This window comes from Brachyhypopomus gauderio, chromosome 4 (assembly GCF_052324685.1).
Source record: "Brachyhypopomus gauderio isolate BG-103 chromosome 4, BGAUD_0.2, whole genome shotgun sequence".
NCBI classification, from domain to species: Eukaryota; Metazoa; Chordata; class Actinopteri; order Gymnotiformes; family Hypopomidae; genus Brachyhypopomus; species Brachyhypopomus gauderio.
Window position 1 is genome coordinate 29,859,858 of NC_135214.1, and position 19,922 is coordinate 29,879,779.

A 19,922-nucleotide genomic window follows, 5' to 3' on the forward strand; every position below is an offset into this window, starting at 1 on the left:
ACATTCAACCAAACGCCTCATGACTCAGTGGGTCACCTTGCAACACAACAAGAGCCTGCTGAAACATGTTGTTACATATGCCCAGTAACGCCATGCTCTGGACCAAGACACCTGATCAGTTCCCCAGTTAGTCCTCTTACCAATTGCATGGTATTTATATTTAAATTGCTATATAAACATCACTCTGTTACAGGATTCTGACAGCTCACCCACTTTGATGACACCTTATGTCAAAAAGTAATAATTAAAAATTTCTCTCCAGCCCAAAAATGTAATGAATGTTAGAAACCTGACAATTTTTTGTTATTATTAAAATCTAGATTTTGAGTCATTTAGGATATATTCAGTAATTTTACGATAAACATCAATTAATAGGGCAAGTCTATTAACTGGAATCGATTCATGATTTCATTCAGGCACTTTCAGACTGCAATCGTCTCTGTTTCTCTGTCTCGTTACGCTGGCATGGACGTGGTTAACTCCTACACGGTTGGTTGGTTTTAACAGGGAGGTAACAGGAGTCACAGCGGTGCCTGTCCGAAGACTGAGGTACAGCAACGGCACCACCGACACCTGCAAGGATTTCACTGGATTCACACAGAGACGAGCGTTTGTCTCCGTGGCACTTACGGACTTGTTACAGTGCTTCAGAAATATGGAAACGTGATAGTTTTTGACAACTACGTCATTCGCAAGGCGGCAGTTTGATGAAAATTACTTTTACTGTGACGAGTGGAAACTTTGGTAACTCACAGTAAGCGCGAAAAAAACTAATTGAAGGTCAGCGTCAAATGGACATAAAGACATCGTCATTGATAGATTGTAAATGTTTTGTTTGCGGAGAAAATCTCTGTAATTTACGGATTGCTTTGAACAACGCCACGGAATGTGGCATCTAACGTACCCATCTACATCGGAGTTACCTGTAATAGGCTAGAGGTGAGTTATTTCTGTTAACTTGACAAGTTCAGAATCAGTAAAAAATTTTGGATGCCCGAAATTATATGATTGTATGCACTACATAAATGTTCTTTTTAGAATGCGCTATACTGAATTTAGAGAAGAAGCGCTCTATCTCTGTTGATTCTGAATGTGGTGACTGCGTAAGCTATTATTCGGGGTGCCAGGTGACTGCATTTTAAACCCACCGTGAACAGTGCTAACGTTCTTACTCTGCGTTATAAATTTCAACTTATTTACAGTCCCTGTCTTATTCAAAGACACTTGTATAAAGCCAAAGTATTGTCAGTGCGTAAAAAGCGCAGAGAGAGCGCCTCCGAAGCCAGCGTTTATAGAGATGACATAAACCTTTTGTTGTCCACCACAAAGGAGTCAGGAGTTCGTTCTACTTGCTGAATTCTAAGCTCTGAATTTTGGAAAGGCATTTAGGCCACTAGATAAAATCATTTACACTTTGAATCAACAACGTTGGATGTTATGTATAATGTAAAATTGAATGCATAAAGTGTTTGTTTTTCCTTTTTTCTTAATTTGCGTATGCTCATAGATCTTGGATGTTGGTTATAATTATTCCAAATATTCAAAATCTGATGAGGATAAATGTCTTTAACATTTGCATTCAGCGTGAGTTATTATGTACTTGAACTTGTAGAATGACCCTACATCCTCTAGCAGTTTTTTAACGTCCAAGACACATCTGAACCTAAAAGAGAAGTGAGGACATTTAGTGCATTTTATATATATTGCAAAGTAGTTCACAAGGTGCTTCAGAGATTCTAGAAAAGTACTTTGCACCACCTCAAAAAAGTGCAATACTCTTTTCTGTGCAGTATTATTGTGGACCCAGAACATGACTGATATTAGACAATCATTTATCTTAAGGTTGTTTTACATAGCACCATTCAAATGAATCATTCATAGTCCAAAGTCAAACAGCTTTTTAGTATGCAGAATTAAGAAAACAACAGCATAAAGCAAAAATATAAAAGGCGAAAGGCAGTTAAAAAAAAAACAAAAGGCACTAGTTATCTGTTGCACGCTTGCTAGATAATCATTCTAACACACCCTTTAAGCTGCACGTGGAGAGGAAACAGAAGTAGCCTGGTGATCAGGTCATCTAACCCATGGTAAGCTGGACAGAAGGGTAAATTGTTGAATGAGTAAATGACTGGACAGCGTAGATATTAAATAAGAGATGAACACAAAATATCTACATGTTGAACATGCACAATGTACTTCTGCATTTAGGGTCAAAGCTGATATTCCCTCAGCATCAGGATGGATGTCTTTTTTACTGTAAAAGGTTATCATGTACATGTCGAGATGATAATGACAGGTGATGAAAAGTGAATCATATTTTTGCATTAGTATAGTATATTTCCACCACCACATTTGCAGTAATCATAAAACCAGCCTTCAAGAATAGAAATTCATAGTTAGTGAAGAGTGATTCTGCCTCATCAATTATTGATACTGCTAAAGTCAAGCTTGAAGAATAAAGTGGGGTAAAAAATCAATACAGAGGCATTTTGCCCTCAGGGCATTTCACTGTCTGGTTAAGCTTACCAGTCCATGTCAGGGTATCGCTGACAAGCTTTGTGAAATATTTATCTTGACAATCAAGGGCAGCCTAAGCTAGACACTGTATGTCAAGATTTTTGTGTGATGTTAGTTAAGTTTGTAAGTTTAAGATTTCACGTTTCCTGTTGGTACTCTCCAGTAAATATGGACTGTTCCATCATGCTGTCTTTTCCTTTTTAGCAATTCATCTTAAGTGGTATTTTTAATATTTAAACCATATCTAATGTTGTCAACAGATGCTTCAGAATTAGCATTTGAGCATGTCTTGACTGACCTTGAATTCACAGCAGTACACAAATTGATTAAAACACAAACCCGTACATATGCTAAACCTACTTCTCTACCCACTGTTAGAAGAATTCCAAATATGCGTGTATTATATTTTATATTATTGTGAATATATATATATATATATATATATATATATATATATAATTTTTATATCTTAACATACAGTTACAGATTAAGTAACAACTGAAGTAACAATTTGTTGGCATACACAGTTCATCAATCTTCATATTGCCCATTCATTGCTGGTGAGTTTCTGACCACAGGACCACTGCTGACCGGAAATCATTTGGGTGGTGCACCAGTGTTAACACAGCAATGACACAGACATTGTGGTAGCTTGGTTGGGGGTGTTGAGCTGGTACAAGTTTATCAGACAGAGCAGTGTTGCTGGGGTTTTTACACGTCCCACCACTGCTGCTGGGTTCAGAGTGGCTCTGCTTCTCAGAAACACCAAGCCAACACTGAACGTTAATTCCTGGTGTATATGGTGGCTTTGGTCAAAGTTTATACAAGTAATTTTTTAGAAGCAAAAATACAATGGATTTTAATTGATTTTGACAGTTAAATAATTCAGTTTTATAAGCAGCATTTAAAGAAGGCTCATAAACATTCATCAGTTGTTCCTTTTTATCTGTAACATTCTTTACAGACATGATAAGGAATATTTATAGCTATGAAAACATGTTCACAAACTGTTCCAAGTTCACCTCAGAGACCACTTCATCATTTGGAGGTCCACTCTTAGCCTTTCTGATATCAACATCACATGCCTTCATTATCCAAAACACCTCCTTCTCATATATTTTTGACTCATTATGTAAAACTCTTGCTTTTTAAACTTTGCTTGACTTTTGCCGTCATCCTTTATCAGAGTCATGGCATGTTTGCTACTTTAGCTCTCTGCTGGAAATGAAATTTTCAAACGAATGTACCGCCAGTAGATATTTTAAGCTTTTCGTTTTGGGCAGGACCTTTAATGCTTTAATTCCACTTTCAGCCTGCTCCAAATTCACAGTGAGCTGGAGCTGGATGGATTTTCTTGCTCTGATATTCATTTAGATACTTGCCTGGGTTTTATTCATCATCACTTCACCCGTACTCCTGGCATCCTTTTTGTCATCAATGGCTCCACTTTCAGGCAGTTGCCAGGCCTGCCCTAGACACACACACACACACACACACACACACACACATTCACTCACACACAAGCACATGCACACACATATATACAGGCTTACTCATACGTAAACTCGTCGCTCCATACAAATCCACCAAGCCTCCCGAGACGGTTGTCATGACAGCTTCTGCTGCACTGGTGGGGGTCAGCTGGGGGCCGGGCTGGACTCCAGGGGTCAAGAGGAGGAGGAGAGGGGGCCACAAGTGATAATTTAGTGATATCGCTATGGAGATGGCAAGGTGCCACTTTTCTAATAAGTCTCGTCTCCCTGCAATTTCTCATCTCATCTGTCACCTTCAAGGGAATGAGTTTGGCTCCGCCCCCTGTTTTCACTCTATCACTAGAATCAGGCTGATTGTTCAGTCACCATTTTGCTTTGTCTTTTGATATTGCTCACCACGTGCTGCTTTTCATTCAGCCCCATTTCACATTAACTATTAATATGCAGATGTTTTGATATCAAACCCTGCAGTAGTTTTGTGGCCACTGATGTTTGAAGTGGTGGATTAATTGTAGCTTTTGACGTGGCCATTAAGAAAAGGAGGTCCATATAAGGGTAGCGAAGGCAATGCTAGGTTCCTCTTAGGAGTTCCTCAAGGGAAGGACAAAGTTCTCCTTGTGTTGATGGGTAGTTCCTTCACTACTAATCTCGATTACGTCAGTGAAATCCATCACCATAGCTGGTTACATACAGTGGTTTATAAATAACAAAGTCTTTATAAATACTCAAATGACAAGGCTTCGCTATGTTGTGTTTATCTCTGAAACCACAAAAACAGAATCACCTGACAGGACGCTAGAATGTTAACCTCATTCACCCTTACACGCCCCTCCTAATTCTGGTCCCACTTTTACAGGGAAAGGCACAATACAGGGACATCAATGACAGTGTGCAAGGGTGGCTAATCCCTGCAGCTGTCAGACCAGGGGGGTTTAAGCCTCCATTCAGAAGATTCTTGGGCCTTTGCCAAGCAAAGACCTACTGTAGTCTCTTTCAATGCCCATGGAAACCAGCAAGTCCACTCTTTTGACTCGGAGTGTTGAGAATGGGAAGAAAAATGAAGCCATCACACCAGGAAGTCAAATGAAAGCGAATATTAAAGGCACCCTATGTCTTCTGCAACAACCAGTCAAAGCTCGCCGAAGACTTGGACTAGTCAGTGCCAATCTTCCGATTGTTTTAAGTGAATGTTTATCAGATCTATTAACCCCATATTATAACACAGCTGAGATTTATGAGTTATGTACCCAGAAATCCCAATTTTTACTAGTTTTCGCAAAGGCAGAATGGAAATGACTGAAACCCAAAGGACCCGTGTTGTTCTTCCCGACGTTGGCGTCCATTGGCTGCAAGGAACAGACTCGTACTTATCGTGGCTCCTTTCATAATTCACTGCACTTAATCCTGGAAAATCCCAGCGCAAAATATGACATAAAAACTACGCTGCATCATAAAGTGCACTGATGTTCGGAAAACAGCTGCCAGCTATGAATAGTCTAACCTGTTGTCAGGGGGGTGGGTAATTGCAGAGGAACCCAGTGTTTATCGTGTAAATGAAAAGAGCAAGGCCCATCAAAACAGGTGCTGGAATGCGATGGAAGGCGTGTGAGCGGCTCTCCCTCCCCTGTGTAAAGTTCTCCTAATGCTCTTCAGTTCAGTTTGGAGCATTACAACACAACAGTGCCACTTTGAGGCATCATGCTCTTCTGGGGGGGGGGGGATTATAATCAGAGACAGACCAGACTGGAGGTGTGTGTGATATGAGGGAAATGTGGGATGGAGCACATTGGTGCCACATGACGCAAGCACTCCAGTTTTGCCGTGCTGGGAGGTGTGACCTGTCCCCTTGAAGACCAACGGACCTGCATTATTGGGTGGCCACTGTCATATTACCTGGCTGCAGTTCAAATTTGATTGAGTCTCTTGTAGTTGACAGACACAAGATAGTATATTGGGACCATATTGGTTTTGTTTGCATGATTGAAAAATTAGAGTGACTGAGAGGAGTGGGCTTCAATACATATCACACAAGAAACTTTGCACTTTGTAGCATTTGGAAGCAAATCCAAGTCTTTAAGGAGCAGAAATCTATCAAGAACTACACAGTTCATAAGGCTGTACCACTGTAAGAAGCCAACTGCAATCTTGGAGAAGTGCCACACTTTCTTCATCAGTTACATGCATGTAACAGTAGGGAGTGTACAAAATAATATTATAACAACATTTCAAACTTATTTTAGATGAACTGTTGAGAAGAGACTAGTAAAAGCAATCTTTTTGCAAGCTGTTATGAAAAAGAGGCCATTAGAGGCTGTTATTTTTAGCAGACTTCCAAGTGTAATGTCATCACAAAACAATGGATGTGTAATCAACTACATACATTTGATTTAACAGATGGAGACTTAAACCTAGCATGAAAAAGGATCATATCTGCATGTCCAAAACAAGAAAAGAAAGTGAAATTTGAAAGAGCCTCTGGGCCTTTTTGACTTTGTGCTGACAGATGGCTATAAGCCTGACATTCAGCTGACACACAATTCTTAGCATTAGTCATGTTCATTTTAGTCGCCATGTTTGTTTACAAATAGTTGGGATACTGGGAATTTACAACAGGTCCACAACAGATAAAATATGACAAGCATGACTATTCCTGTTAAACAAGAAGAGATTTTTTTCAAAATTTTCAAGGTTTAAACATTCGCCTCACTGAAACATGTTTAATACTAGTAAGAAGGTAAAGAGGAACATCGCATGTCTCATTTCGAGAGCTATCAACGAGGTTAAACTATTCATGATGATATATGATGAGAAGTAACAATTTATTTCAGGTATGGGTTGAAAATTAGGAAGCTTGTCTTTTAAGAGAGGTCTCATGTTCTCTTCAGCTTTGTGGGAGCTGTTTTCCAAATCAGGAACAACATATGATCCAGAGGTACTCTGAGGTAATGAGTGCTAACATTACGATAGACATTACTTAAGCTAACCTTGTCATATGGCGCGGTGAAAGCGCTAAGTGCTTCCACTACCTTGTCTACCAGAGGGGTGTAAGTGGCAGTCTTCAGGCTTGTACCCCCCTCTTTGACCCTTTCTTGCGTCGGTTGCTCAATTTTGCTGCGCTGAAAGGCAGTAGAAGTCAGTGCAGTCCATAATTTCTTATCGTTCTTTTCCACAACTACAATTTTGTGGTTCAAATCTGTTCCAGTGGAAAAGTGGAAGGGACGTAAAGAAGGTGGGAGTACCTAGTGCTCTCTCTCTCTCTCTCTCCCTGTCTCATCCCCCTCTCTCTCTCTTTCTCTCCCTCTCTTTCTCTTTCTCTCCCTCTCTTTCCCTCACATCCCCTTCTCTCACACACTCTCCCTCTCTCTTTATCCCTCTCTTACTCTCCCCCCCCTCTCTCTCTCTCCTGACTACAGAAAATTTTGAAAGCTGGATTTAGGAGGGATGTTCAAAGTTACAGATTCTAATCAAGAGCTGTCACTGCTGGAACGGCTGAACTGTCACCATTTACTGTGTATTGTATGATGTATGCAAGTGGATGTAATATTTTTTAAGACGAGCTGAACCCCCCTCATTTCCCCTAAGGCCAGAGCTGTAGATTGTAATGTCAGAATAGAAAATGGCATGCCAGTAACATCCTGTACACCTTAGATTTCTCCTCATGGACTGTTGCAGGTCCCCAGAGAGCAGGTGGCCTAGAAAGGCAGAACTAACTGCCCACTTACCAGCCACCAGGAGGGAGCTAACAGCCAGAGGACCTGTTCATCATACTCTCTCCTCAAGCCTGCAGTTTAATGGAAAGTCTTACACTCTAAGGTTTTTTTATGGCGAGTGAGTTAGAAAGGCAACTTTGAACAGTGACACAGAAATGTAAGCAATGCGCACGGCAAATCTGCAGATTCGGGAGGACAACGAGTGTGTGAGCTTTTTGTTTAAGAATTTTCCATTGGTTTCATTGTCTATGGGATGATTGTTGGAATTACTGTTTTTTGGTTTTGTGAATAATGCGTGGGTTAAAAAAATACTTTAGCAACTTAAAGGAAAATTCCAGTGTGTGCAACATTAATAGGGTTTTTGTTTTGTTGATTGGGCTGTGTGTGTGTGTGTGTGTGTGTGTGTGTGTGTGTGTGTGTGTGTGTGTGTGTGCGTGTGCGTGTGTGTGTTTCACACAGCCTGAGTTTCAGATTTGATCTTGTATAATCACAAACATAAGTTCAATTCATTCTTGCCCTTAGGGAACTGCAGAAACTGAATTTTTAATGTATTTTCCAGCTTTGCAAGCAGTCATTATTTACCTCAGTAGCTGGTATTCTGACCAAGTTAGCCTCACATACCTGTTTTTTTTTTCACCTGAAATGGTGGAGTAGTAATTAAGAGGTCCACAATGTGGACTTGAGCAATCTACAAATTATTTGCGTGCTGCACTTCCAGGAAATAATGATTTAAAAAATTGTGAGTCTGCATGCCACAACCTGAAGTATAAAAGTGCATCACTACCCAGAGCATTTCAATGAGGACAGACGATAAACAGTCAAGTAATAAGATGACATGTGTTCTGTTCATTATCGGCTCTTAACCTAATGTGGAAATAATAGCACAACTTACTGGCTGCAGTAACACTATATTTGATTTTAAGAAAGCAATGTTACTGCATCATGCTGTCCTTGCCCTGCTGATGAATTAAGTCTGGATATTCATGTGTGTTTTAAGGATATGGTCTACAGACTACCTCAGGACTGCCCTGACAATACTGTACTAACTTGATGACTATGTCATGGTTTGGTCTGTGCCAATAGTAAGAAAGTAGGCATTTTAAGTTTTTAATTAGAAATAAGCATTATGTACACTTTGATGTTTGGGGCAAATACCTAAAGGCTTGTTTTCTTACTATGGCTATCTCCAAGGATCTGCACTTACACATGGTTTGCCACTGGAGGTTTTGTAACTGCTTTAAAGCAATTCATCCAGAGTTTGCATTACTGAGACAGGTGGTTCTCATCTTAGTGACTGATTCTTGTGATAAAGGAACTAGGGTAACATTAAATGAGCTTTCTTTTAAAAAACGAGGACATGAAAAATGCTACTTGGCACTCTGTCATTGCTAGCTCTGTTCTTGGGTTCCAGTTGAGAGAACCTTTAGAGCGTTCTTTTGTCTGTGGCCTATTGAAGAGATCTCCTTGCATTCCTTATTGCAACACAGGTTTGCAGTAAATGACACACCCCTCAACTCCCCCAGCCCATTAAAGAACACCCCCCCCCCCCCATGCCCCAACCCTCAGACCCCCATCAGCTTTTTGGTGGCAAACAAGACATCTTTCTGAACTGACCCAGAAATACAGCCATCACCTCCGCAAACATGCTGTGTTTGTTCGCCACGGATGGGTGACTTGCATGTCCCTTTTCCAATTAGCGGTGCTTGGCAGAGGCCTGGGAGGGGAGATGAAGGGTCCAGGTCAGCAGGAAGTTTCTGCCTCTGCTCCAGAACACACCTGCCAACGCAGATGTGTTAGATATATAAGCCATTGGCCAAACAAACATTAGCCATTTTGATGTAGGTGACTATTGTGTTTTCATGTTTTAAAAAAATTAATGGATGTGTTCATTTTCAATCTCCTGTCTCTCTCTCTCTCACTCTCTCTCTTTCTTTGTCTGTCTATCCCTCTTTCTTTGTCTCTCTCCCTAGTCTCCTACTGTCTCTCTCTTTCTCTGTCTGTCAATGCAGGCTTTGTACAGCTGCTTAGAGTTACTTTGAGTGATTTAAATACTTTGAGTTAAGTTTGAGTTAGGTTTGTATTGGGGTTGAGTCAGGTTTTGGATTTTTTGCATGTTCTGTTTGGTTCTTCACCAAATTGTCCAAACAAAGGACCCTCCACCCCCACCCTTAAGGTGTCCTTGTGAAATAACTTGTGTCAAACATGTCTCCTGTATGTATCATTTTCTCTGTGTTTGCAGGTGTGGCTTCATTACACACACAAATATAATGACACACTCACCTATAATAAGTGTGCAGACATGTGCAGACTTTTAAAGATAGGTATTCAGTACGCAACCCAGCCCATACCTACCATTTCCAGTACAGGCAGCTAAGCATGGAGGACAGCTTTAAGTTTAGCCCACTGTTTTTATATTCGGCCGTAACCACAGTCACAGGAACCATATGGTATAAAGGGGTGTGGTACATAGGTCAAATAAAGGTACCACAGTATAGGAAGATCAAATCTGTATTCTGTACTCTGTCTATATTCTGTCACTCTGCTTTTGAATGACTGAATTTGGAAGTCATTGACAGCTGTTAACTGTATCTCATATTATTCTCTTTTAAGTTTTCATATGCTGATATGATAATAAGGTGTTTGGTGTAGACATGTAGAAAATATATGTACATATATAGAAGCGAGACTGTGTAAATGTTATTCTCCTGACGGTTAGCAAGATCAGAAGCACTATCATTGTGAGAGTAAGCTGATGACTTCTTATTTGTGCCAGATCGTAATCTTCAAAGCCCCCTTGAAACCAGCCGTTGCCTCCAGTACCTTTCAGATGCAACAGACAGTGAAGTATGCGGTTCCACAACTACACTATCTCACGCTCTAACTGTGTTGGGAGCATCTTCATCCCAACCTTAGAAATTAGGCTGTTTCCAAATAAACATATGGGTCTGCTCATTACAATTAAAGCCCCTGGTCACTGTGTCATCAACCTTCAGCACTGGTCACTGTGCTCTGTGGCTTTTGAGACTGGTGGCTTTACTGTGGCTTTACAGCCCGCGGCCTAGTACATGCTTGAAGTCTCTCGGTCTCCGTCCATGGCAAGCGGGGCTTTGTCCCACATTGTCAGTGCTGTATCCTGCAGAATAACCGTGGACGCTGCAGCACGTCACACCGTGTCCGTGGCGCACCGACAGTCGGGGGGCGACGCGTGTAAGATTTCAAGCGGGAGAGTGACGGGGACTTGCCTCCAGCCGGCAAGTTCTGGCAGCCGTGTTTAAGAAACTCTTGCTCTCTGAGTGCATACTTCGCTAATCTCCTTTAGTAGAGTGTCACTCTCTGAGAAAGGTCAGCTGCCTTCTTCCACTAAATCAGGCTTTATGTTAGTGCTCGTGCTGTGAACGCGGGCCCAAGGGTTGTGTTTGCTGAAGATTTAAACGAGAAAAAGAACAGCGCAGGGAAGATAAAGGAAGAGTAAACGGGACATGGAGCAAATGGCGGTAGCAGAGCGAGCCATGGTTCGGTAGCTGTTTTCAAAAGCCACATGCACTTTAGTGCTAAGCCCGTCTTCTCCCGCAGAGGGTCTCGTGCACCCTGTGCGCTGGAGGAGATAAATGTTGTTTTGTTTTGAGGAGAAACTCTCCAGCCCTCTGTGACATCCTGCGAGGACTTCAGCGTTTCAAGTGACAAAGAGCGAATGAGCTACTTTTAAGGCCATGCTTCCCTTTTGTTTTATGTTCACAGGCCTTTGCCAATCGCAGGAGGGAGAGTCCCACTTCAGAGGATCGCTGACCCATGCTTGGCCTGCGCTTTAGGTCCGTGCCTTTCGGAGGGTGTGTACGCCTCCCCGGCAAATCTCTAAGGACTGTACGCTTTACGAAACCCCTGTTGTTTTATGGTACCCGTTGATTTGTGGGAGCTCGTTCAAGTTAATTCTAGCAAACTGTTGCTTAATGTCCTTCTCATGAACTTTTAGGACCTCATTTTAGCTCCTGAACTTTCCTTGCAGGTCTCAGAAGGTTAACCGTGCTGTCATTGCCATGGAGACGACCCACGCCCTCCTCCCCTTTCTCCTCCTCTTCCTGAGTTTGTGTGTCTGCAGTTGTCATGGCAACCTCCGCCCGACCCCCAGAGTGTATCTATCTTACAAAGGTGAGCTGGTTTATATTTAACATTCTGTAAAGACAGAACAATTTCTCCTCCATTTCTCATTATTATTCTCACTTTAAATGCATCCACTCAACATAATTTTCCATTTGCGAAAAACAAACAAAATATGTGGGCTTGGCTTTGTAATGTAATGAAGCTGTCTCTTCAGAAGCTCAGACTCAATGTTATAGCAGTTACATAAAAAATCAGTTACACTGATTTGAACAAGAAAGGCAAGAGTCAGATTTCCTGGGTCGAATTTGCATTAATACAGTGAGCATTAAAATTTCAGTGAACGGCGTAGCAGTGGTACTGACACTTAAGAACACTCCTCTCCCCTGTTCTCAGCTGCAGTATGGGAGCTTCACCCTGTCTGTATTCGATACACAGTGCCATCTCTCTCCCTCGCCCCAACACTCTGCCAGAGAGTAGCACCAGCACGGCTCATCACCCAATTAATGCTCTAGAGAAGTCACTACCCATCATCCCCTGGCACACTGACATGTCACTGTTGGCCACAAAGAGCGTCATGCGGAGAGCAGGGTGTTTGATGTTACAAACTCAAACCTCTCATGACGCCATTAATGTTTACTCCACAGTGTACGTTTGTACACAGAGGTTTAAAATAATTCAGCATTTTTGTTGCTGAAAAGAACTGATTTATTCAGTGAAATGGCATGTGGTGTAGCTAAATGCAGACGCATTTTTTAAAAACTGCTTCTAGCCCTAAGCATGTGATGCAGGATTGGCAGCCAGCAGGTCAAATTCTGACATAAATATGCTCTTGGTTCTTAGAAACATATACACACACACATGCGTACTTGTGAATGCACACACACACACACACACATGCAAAAATACTCAGCTCTGTGGGTGTTTCTGTACTTCTCTGCTTTTTTTGTGTGTCTATTACAAAGACACACAAACCTGGCCAGACACACACTTACACACATACATACACACACATCCATGCACATACACGCTCGCTGTCCCTGCAGGGGATTTTAGTACGGGACCTGCTGGCTGTGTGCCAGGGCCCGACATGGCATTCTGCTCCCAGGATGCTGGCCTTTTAGCACAACGCCAGCCCAGGGGGTAGCAGAGCAGAGGCAGAGAGAGGAGGAGGGGGTTGGAGGAGGAGAAGTTAATGAGGGTGGTTTCTGCTGGTGAGAGGCAGTGTGAAGACATGAAATTCTGGAAAATAGAATATAGGACAGGGCTGAAGGAGAGAGAATAAATTGTATGGGTAGAGAAAGGGTCAGAGGTATGAGCCGATGGAGAGAGAGAGAGAGACAGAGACAGACAGACAGAGAGAGAAAGCCAGAGAGGGAGGGACAGGGAAAAGAAAAAAAAGATTAATATGGAAGAGAGGATAGTGGCAGGGAGCTGAAACAGAACTGATGAGCAGCCCAAAGGCAAGAGAGATAAAGGAGGTGGAGAGAAGGACAGCGAAGGTGTGTGTGTGTGTGTGTGTGGGGGGGGGGGGCTGCACAATTATATGTGTATAAAATATCCAGAAAGAGAGAAGACGGTGAAAGACGGAGAGTGTGTGAGTGTGTGTGCATGCTCTGTGCGCATGGGCGAGTTGAGTTATTGTGTGCGTAGGTGACAGTGGAACAGATCCCTGTTCGGGGAAAGGGGATAAGGCTATGCCTCTGCCAGGGTATTATTAGCCTGCATGGTTGCCATGTTTACCCCAGACACAGCACGGGGAAGCCCCCCAAGCATGCAGGGGCCCGGCGCCAGCAACCTGCTTCAATATGCCAGCCAGCCACGGGGCCTGCACAGGGCTTCAGCTGGTGTCACCCAGCCGCGGGCCCTCCCGAGCTCCAGCGCCAAGCCACACTGAAGAGCAGCTCCACTCGGACGGAGCTGGCAGCTTCTGTTGCCTCTAAATAAGTTCTGCGCCCCAACACGCGTGCCCCAGTCCTCAGCCCTAATGTTACACCCTCCTAAATCTCCCTGCCCTAAACACCTCTGCACTTGTAGCAGGTGTGCATGCGTGTGCGTGCGTCTGTGTCTGCGTGTACGCTAGTGACGCCAGGCACAGACATTTGTGCAGAAAAAAAAACAAAAAAACAAAAAACATTGTGGCTGATTATAAACATAACCTTTCCTTTTATAAATGAATGCTCTTAGTAGATATATGCCTATGTCCTCATACTAACAGACCTCAGTTAACCTTTAAGGTGACAGGGCGTAGTATATCTGGCCTGTTGCCCCAATTCTGGCTCTTTTCCCAGAATGCTTGACACTTCCATACACACTGACGCCTGACTGGAGATATGGGAAACTTCTTTGGAAACAATAAAGACATAAATATATGCAATAACCAGGAAAACGGACAGGATTTAATGCCAGAACTTCAGAAATAGCCTTATGGGAAGTCATGTTTCCTGTGATGAGTGTTCTGGTGTCAGAACCCAGGGGCTTCATGTGACTCTGGTTTAGCGGTCTGGACGGAAAAGTGGAGCTTGTGATGAAGCTAAATGATAGTCTTACAACTTAGGGGGCACTATTGAGCTGATTTAAACAGACACTGAAACTGCTGAAACTCCAGATCTCTTTTGTACAGCAAAAAGAAAAAAGTTGAGAAGACACAGCAGTAAAACTAAACCAAGACCACATATTTGTTTTACATCTGACCATAAGCGTCTCCCAATTTTATGTATTTATCATGCTTAATGAAATGCACTTGCACTGAGGTAATGGTGAAATTTACATCTTGCCTGATGCTGAAGTATTTACTGTAGATATTGTTACCAGTTATTAGCACTGACAGGTTGTTTCCATAATTGGGATCTTTAATGTGTGGAGCAGGAGAGATGGCAACAGTTGTGGTAGGTCAGTATATTTGGTCTGTTTTACATTCCTTCCCAAGAGAAAACTTGGAAGAATTCCACACTTCACCGCAGCCTTCATGTGAAACAGTCTCTGGGAAGAAGTTGCCTTTTAAAATTGACCCAGGACCAATAATCATGATACCAAGGCTTAGTCTTAGCCATTCAAACCCAAATGGCAAAACTGATCTCTAGTCAGTTTTGTAAATGCAAAGTTCTGCAGAAAACACAGCCATGCAAGGACTTCCATGGTATTTGAGGCCCTGTGTGAGTGGGTTCTGGTCTTTAGCCAACTCTGGCTAAGAGCCACTAATTCAGCCCAAAGTGCTTATGTTTGAAAATATGACTGCTTAGTATCACAAGGCTAATAGCACTGCACAAAGCCAGGCTCAGTTCTTATTGGGGCCAGTCACTTCTGAGCAATGTGTAGTCAAAGCCACCTACCACTTTTCAAGAATGTGCCTGAATCATCTTTCTCTGCTCAGCCTCTACCCTAACAAACCTGCAGCAATGATGCAAGATCAGAAGGATTGCTAATGGCTACCTTTCCTAACAGAGGTGGGCAGGTACTGGCTTAAGAAGGAAAAGAGCTGTAAGTGTAGACTGTCAGCTGGAGTTTAGACTAGCCTCAGCCTGGCAGTGCCCAAAGCAAATATACAGACATGGAAGGTTTTCTACACTCTTTAAACAGTCTGAATCTGCCTTCTGACCTTCTTGAACTGCTGACAAACCAACGACTGTGTTTGCCCCTTCCTGGTAGTGCAAACTGACCTGCTGCCTAATAGTTGCTTTGTAAAAATACAATGTCTAAATGAAAGATTTACAGACTATGTATAAGATAAGTGTGATGTGTATGTATAAGATATAATGTTGATCTTCAAGAAGCATAATCTGCTTAGTGATAGGCCTGCTTTTCATTAGGAACAATGATAAAAAGAAAGCAATAAATCCATGTCTCCACCATCATAGTCTGAAATATTTAGCTTCCTCTATCTCCCTGTTCCATTATGCTCTCTTATATATACTCATCAGAAGGGCTTTAAATAAGGTAAAATGTTCCCTGCACGCTGTTCATCTTATCTTCCATTATTAAAACGACATTTGTTCATGCCAAAGGGTCTTGCGATGGATAAACCACTAAAACTACATGCTCTGGGCTCAAGTGCCCTCTCCAGATGGAATTCTGGGGGCTTAATGAGCTATTAAACTTGGCAAGAACTCATAAACTCAGAGCAAAGATGTGTGGGAAGAGTGTGGACAGTGCTATCCTTTGCACTATTGTTGCTCAACCAGGGATGTTACTAGGATTTCATCTTTGGGTGGGCGTTTGGATTATCTGGATTTGTTATTTTTTGGCATTATTTGTGGGCAGTATAAATAGGCTATAATCACAGCATACAACATGTGTGTATGTGTGTGCATAAATTTATGTAGATGTTAAGTAAACAATGCTGAAAAATATTGCTCAAAGCATGAATTTCTAGGGGAAGATAGGAAACAATTCCAACAAATTCTGAAATGAATAGCAAAATCAGTTATAGCCTAGCGCAGACTTGCTAGCTTGCAAGAAAAATATGACCGCCCTGCAAGCTAGTAATGCACAACTTTCAAAACAGCAAACTCAACTGTGAAATAGTACAAGGCAACTAATAACTTGGAAGAAGCAGAGAGCAGAATGAGCAAGAATCTGAGGTTTTTATTGGATTGCTGCGAGCAGGTAGCTTTACACAGGTACTGCAGTTCACTGTACTGTCTGATGCACATGTGTACAGAAACATCCTGACTCATGGCTGGGTGTTGATCAGAGGCATGGCTCAGGTGATGATGTGAAGGGGGAATGCTGACTTAGCACCCACACCTTCAAAATGGCCAATAGGAAAGCATTTCTGATGACCAATCACAAAACTACAGACAACTACAAATACCGTATAGAAAAAATAGCCATAATGGTGAGTTTTCATTGGATGGGCTGATGACATGATGTTGTTCACAACTGTATTTCTTGTGTTGTCCATCTCATCATGTGGTGGTGTTTGTCCAAATTAAAAGATGTTTATGGCAATATAAAGCAATAAGACAAACCATGAATGTCATGAAGAGGGCAGTCATGGCCTGGTGGTTAAGGAACTGGTCTTGTGACCGGAGGGTCGTGGGTTCGATCCTCAGACCTGAGGCCATGAATGAGGTGCCCCTGAGCAAGGCCCTTAACCCTCAATTGCTCACTTGTATAAAAAATGAGATAAAAATGTAAGTCGCTCTGGATAAGGGCGTCTGCCAAATGCCATAAATGTAAATGTAAATGTAAAATGAAAAGTTATGAATTAAATCCACACTGTGAAAGTATGAATGTGCTATAAAAAGTTGTTTTTTCCATAAAACAGAGACATTTCACATTAAAATAAACTACAAGAAAACAAGTTTTGTGAAAGGACTTTTGGAGTGGTATCTTCATCTATGAGCCCATGGAAAATTCCCTCCACCTGGCTCCAGAGATGACTCAGATGAATCACCTCTAACTGGTTATTTCAGTTCCAGGTCAAAGACACTTCCTATGTGCAGAACCCAAATAGGATGTAGCCGTCGGTGGTACATATACGCTCCAAAGTTACAGGTAGTCAGCTTTATTATTTTGGTTTTAACCCTAATTACTGCTCCATTTAATAGTTTTTTTTTAGTATGAGCTGTGCTTCTCCCTGTGTTGAGGTGTGAGTTGTTTTCTTCGTCAGAGAGGCCTTGCTGTGTGAGGTCAGCCTGAACAGAGGATCTGGGAGGCAATGAGGGGAAAAAGTGACCGCTTTTGTTCTCCACAGAAGAATCCTATTACACCAGCTTTTGGCTGTGGCACTGACCCTGGCACAAGATGGTGACTCATAGTCACCAAACACAAGGCCAGTTGGCACATATTTCCTGAATCCAGTCTACAAATGGGGCTGCCTGCTCTGTTTCTACTCAATAAATGTTTGCTGCTAGATCTGTAATATATAATTAACAGCAACACTTTCTTTGCCTTGTCTATAGACAGGTAAACAGAGCCTGTTCCAGATTTTTTCTGACCAGTCCAGATTATTTCAGAACCTGGATTTCATCAGGCCCTGTTTTACTCCATATTGTTTCATCACATATGACTAGTTTTATTCCAACTCCGTCAATTGGATGGAAAGTTCCTTGCTGGCTGATGAACGGTCACGTCAGCAGAAAAGAGTATAACTTCTCTGTCATCTCTTCCCATGTGGTCACATGAGTCTTGAGCTAAGACACACACCCCCACATGTCCCACCAGTGCTGTAAATGACCAAACCAGACTCCCTTGGACTGAACGTAAATTCAGCATTTTGAGGACTGGGTGTCACAAATTTAGCGTTAATGTGATGACATTTTACGCGTTAATGTGATGACATTCTAAGGTGTTGTGTTAAGGTCACTGGGGTCATGGTTTAATGCAGTGGGGGGGTGGGGGGGGGGGGGGGGGGTGGGGGGGCGAAAGTAATTTGTTAAATTCATTAAAGGGCCGAGTCTAGCCCTGGTTCACACTGTTCCGCAGACATTTTAAACATCCAGAGCTTATGAAAACCGAACAGACATTAAAACGACAGGCTTAAAAAGGTTAATTTCTTCCAATTGCTTGCGCCCCATCTGCAATACCCATGCGCCCCACTAGTGGGGCGCGCCCCACACTTTGAGAAACGCTGGCTTAATGGGTGGCGTCACAAGTTGTAGTTGTGCAGACTATCTGACTACCTTTCCAGATCATTCAAAGGTTGGTGTACCTAGCTGTTGAGCATTTCAGAGGAACGATTAAAGGAATCAAATACATTCGTGTTATTGAGTAGTAACACGTATAGTAAATATGAAGATAATTGAAGTGGGATATGCATGTGTAATAGAAATAATTACTAGATCTGCAGAATTATCTGTTAAACTAGGATAAAATGCCTTGATTGTCAGCCTTCAGCAATGTCTTTGAAGTCATAAAAGCCATTAGCAGTTTGGCACAAACACCAGTCAGTCTACCAGAAGAGACATGTCCCACGTCCATCCCACGTCCATCCCACTTCTTCTGCAGCCCCGGTCAGGGCACGCTGGGTGCGTACGGATCCAGGCAGTCTGGCCGCCCTTTGCGGGCAGCCTGGCGCGTCCTCCTGCGGAGGCCTGACCTCGTGCCCCTCCCTTGCCCAAAGGTAGTGGATTTAGTGGTTAAAGCCTGTTGGACAGGGATGAGAGAAGAGCTGAGAATAGCAGCGCAGCCCTAGAACCCGGCGAGCGTCCTGGAATCCCAGGCTGACTCGGTGAGATTCTGAACATGGCTGGAGGATCACCCATACAGCTGCCAGAGGGCCACTGGGAGACACACACACACTCACACACACACACACACATGAAACACACCTCGCCACGTAGTTAGGGCACCAAGAAGAACACCAAACATACACCATATCAGCATCACCCCGTCATTTCAGACATTCACACACACACACACGCACACACACACACACACACACACACACACACGAGAGAGGTTTTAATAGCACTTACACTGTCTACTTCTACATGTTAATTTCTTCAAGGCCTGATATTAGTTATTTAATAGCCTGTTATTTAACAGAGTGTAATTTTATAAGGGCTATCTTTATTATAAAGTAATAAATAGAATATTACACACCCATTTGTAATCCCCTACATTATATAATTTAAAATAGGTAATAATTATTGGGTATTTTTAATTAGATTAATTATAGTATTAAAAACATAAACCTGAAACCTGCTCAGGAACAGAGGCACCTTATTTGAAAATTACCTTCTTTCCACTTCTATTAAGGTTATTTCTGTTTACTCAATCTTTGGCTGTAAGTTGAGGCTGGTTAGCACTTAGCTCTTCTCTGGGATGGGATTGTAGTGGTATGAGTCTAACAGTAAGTCATTTATAGGTTTGGTCTTTGTTACCCTGGACCTCCCTGTCATATGCTAAACCACTTGTTCTTTCAGAGGGCAATGATGTCAGCACATCCCCATAACCTCAGATTTATATCTAAAGTCAACCTGTTTCTACCCACCCCCAACACACACACCTTTCTTTCTCTCTCCCACTGTTGTTCACTCTCCATTCACATGATATCTATGACATGCGGTGTCCACCTGCCTTTTGTGATGTCGAGCTATGCGAATGCGCGTGGCAATGCGGTGAACCTTTGCTGTAAAGCGCCTCGCTGTGATTGACAGCA

General features: G+C 42.4%; 1 protein-coding gene across 3 annotated transcripts in view; it reads left to right on the forward strand.

Annotated features, from left to right (window-relative positions):
- Positions 1-463: 463 nt before the first annotated feature.
- Positions 464-19,922, forward strand: part of sema3gb (sema domain, immunoglobulin domain (Ig), short basic domain, secreted, (semaphorin) 3Gb) — a 28,139-nt gene continuing 8,680 nt past the window's right edge. For 2 of the 3 annotated variants that reach the window (XR_013130538.1, XM_077003690.1), the window contains exons 1-3: positions 464-939; positions 11,459-11,547; positions 11,724-11,866. Coding sequence is in view for 2 of the 3 variants with exons in the window: in XM_077003690.1 (XP_076859805.1) it covers positions 11,510-11,547; positions 11,724-11,866 (181 nt within the window). In the remaining variant the exon portion in view is untranslated. The remainder of the gene's footprint in view (positions 940-11,458; positions 11,548-11,723; positions 11,867-19,922) is intronic. The other variant, XM_077003691.1, reaches the window with a different exon arrangement.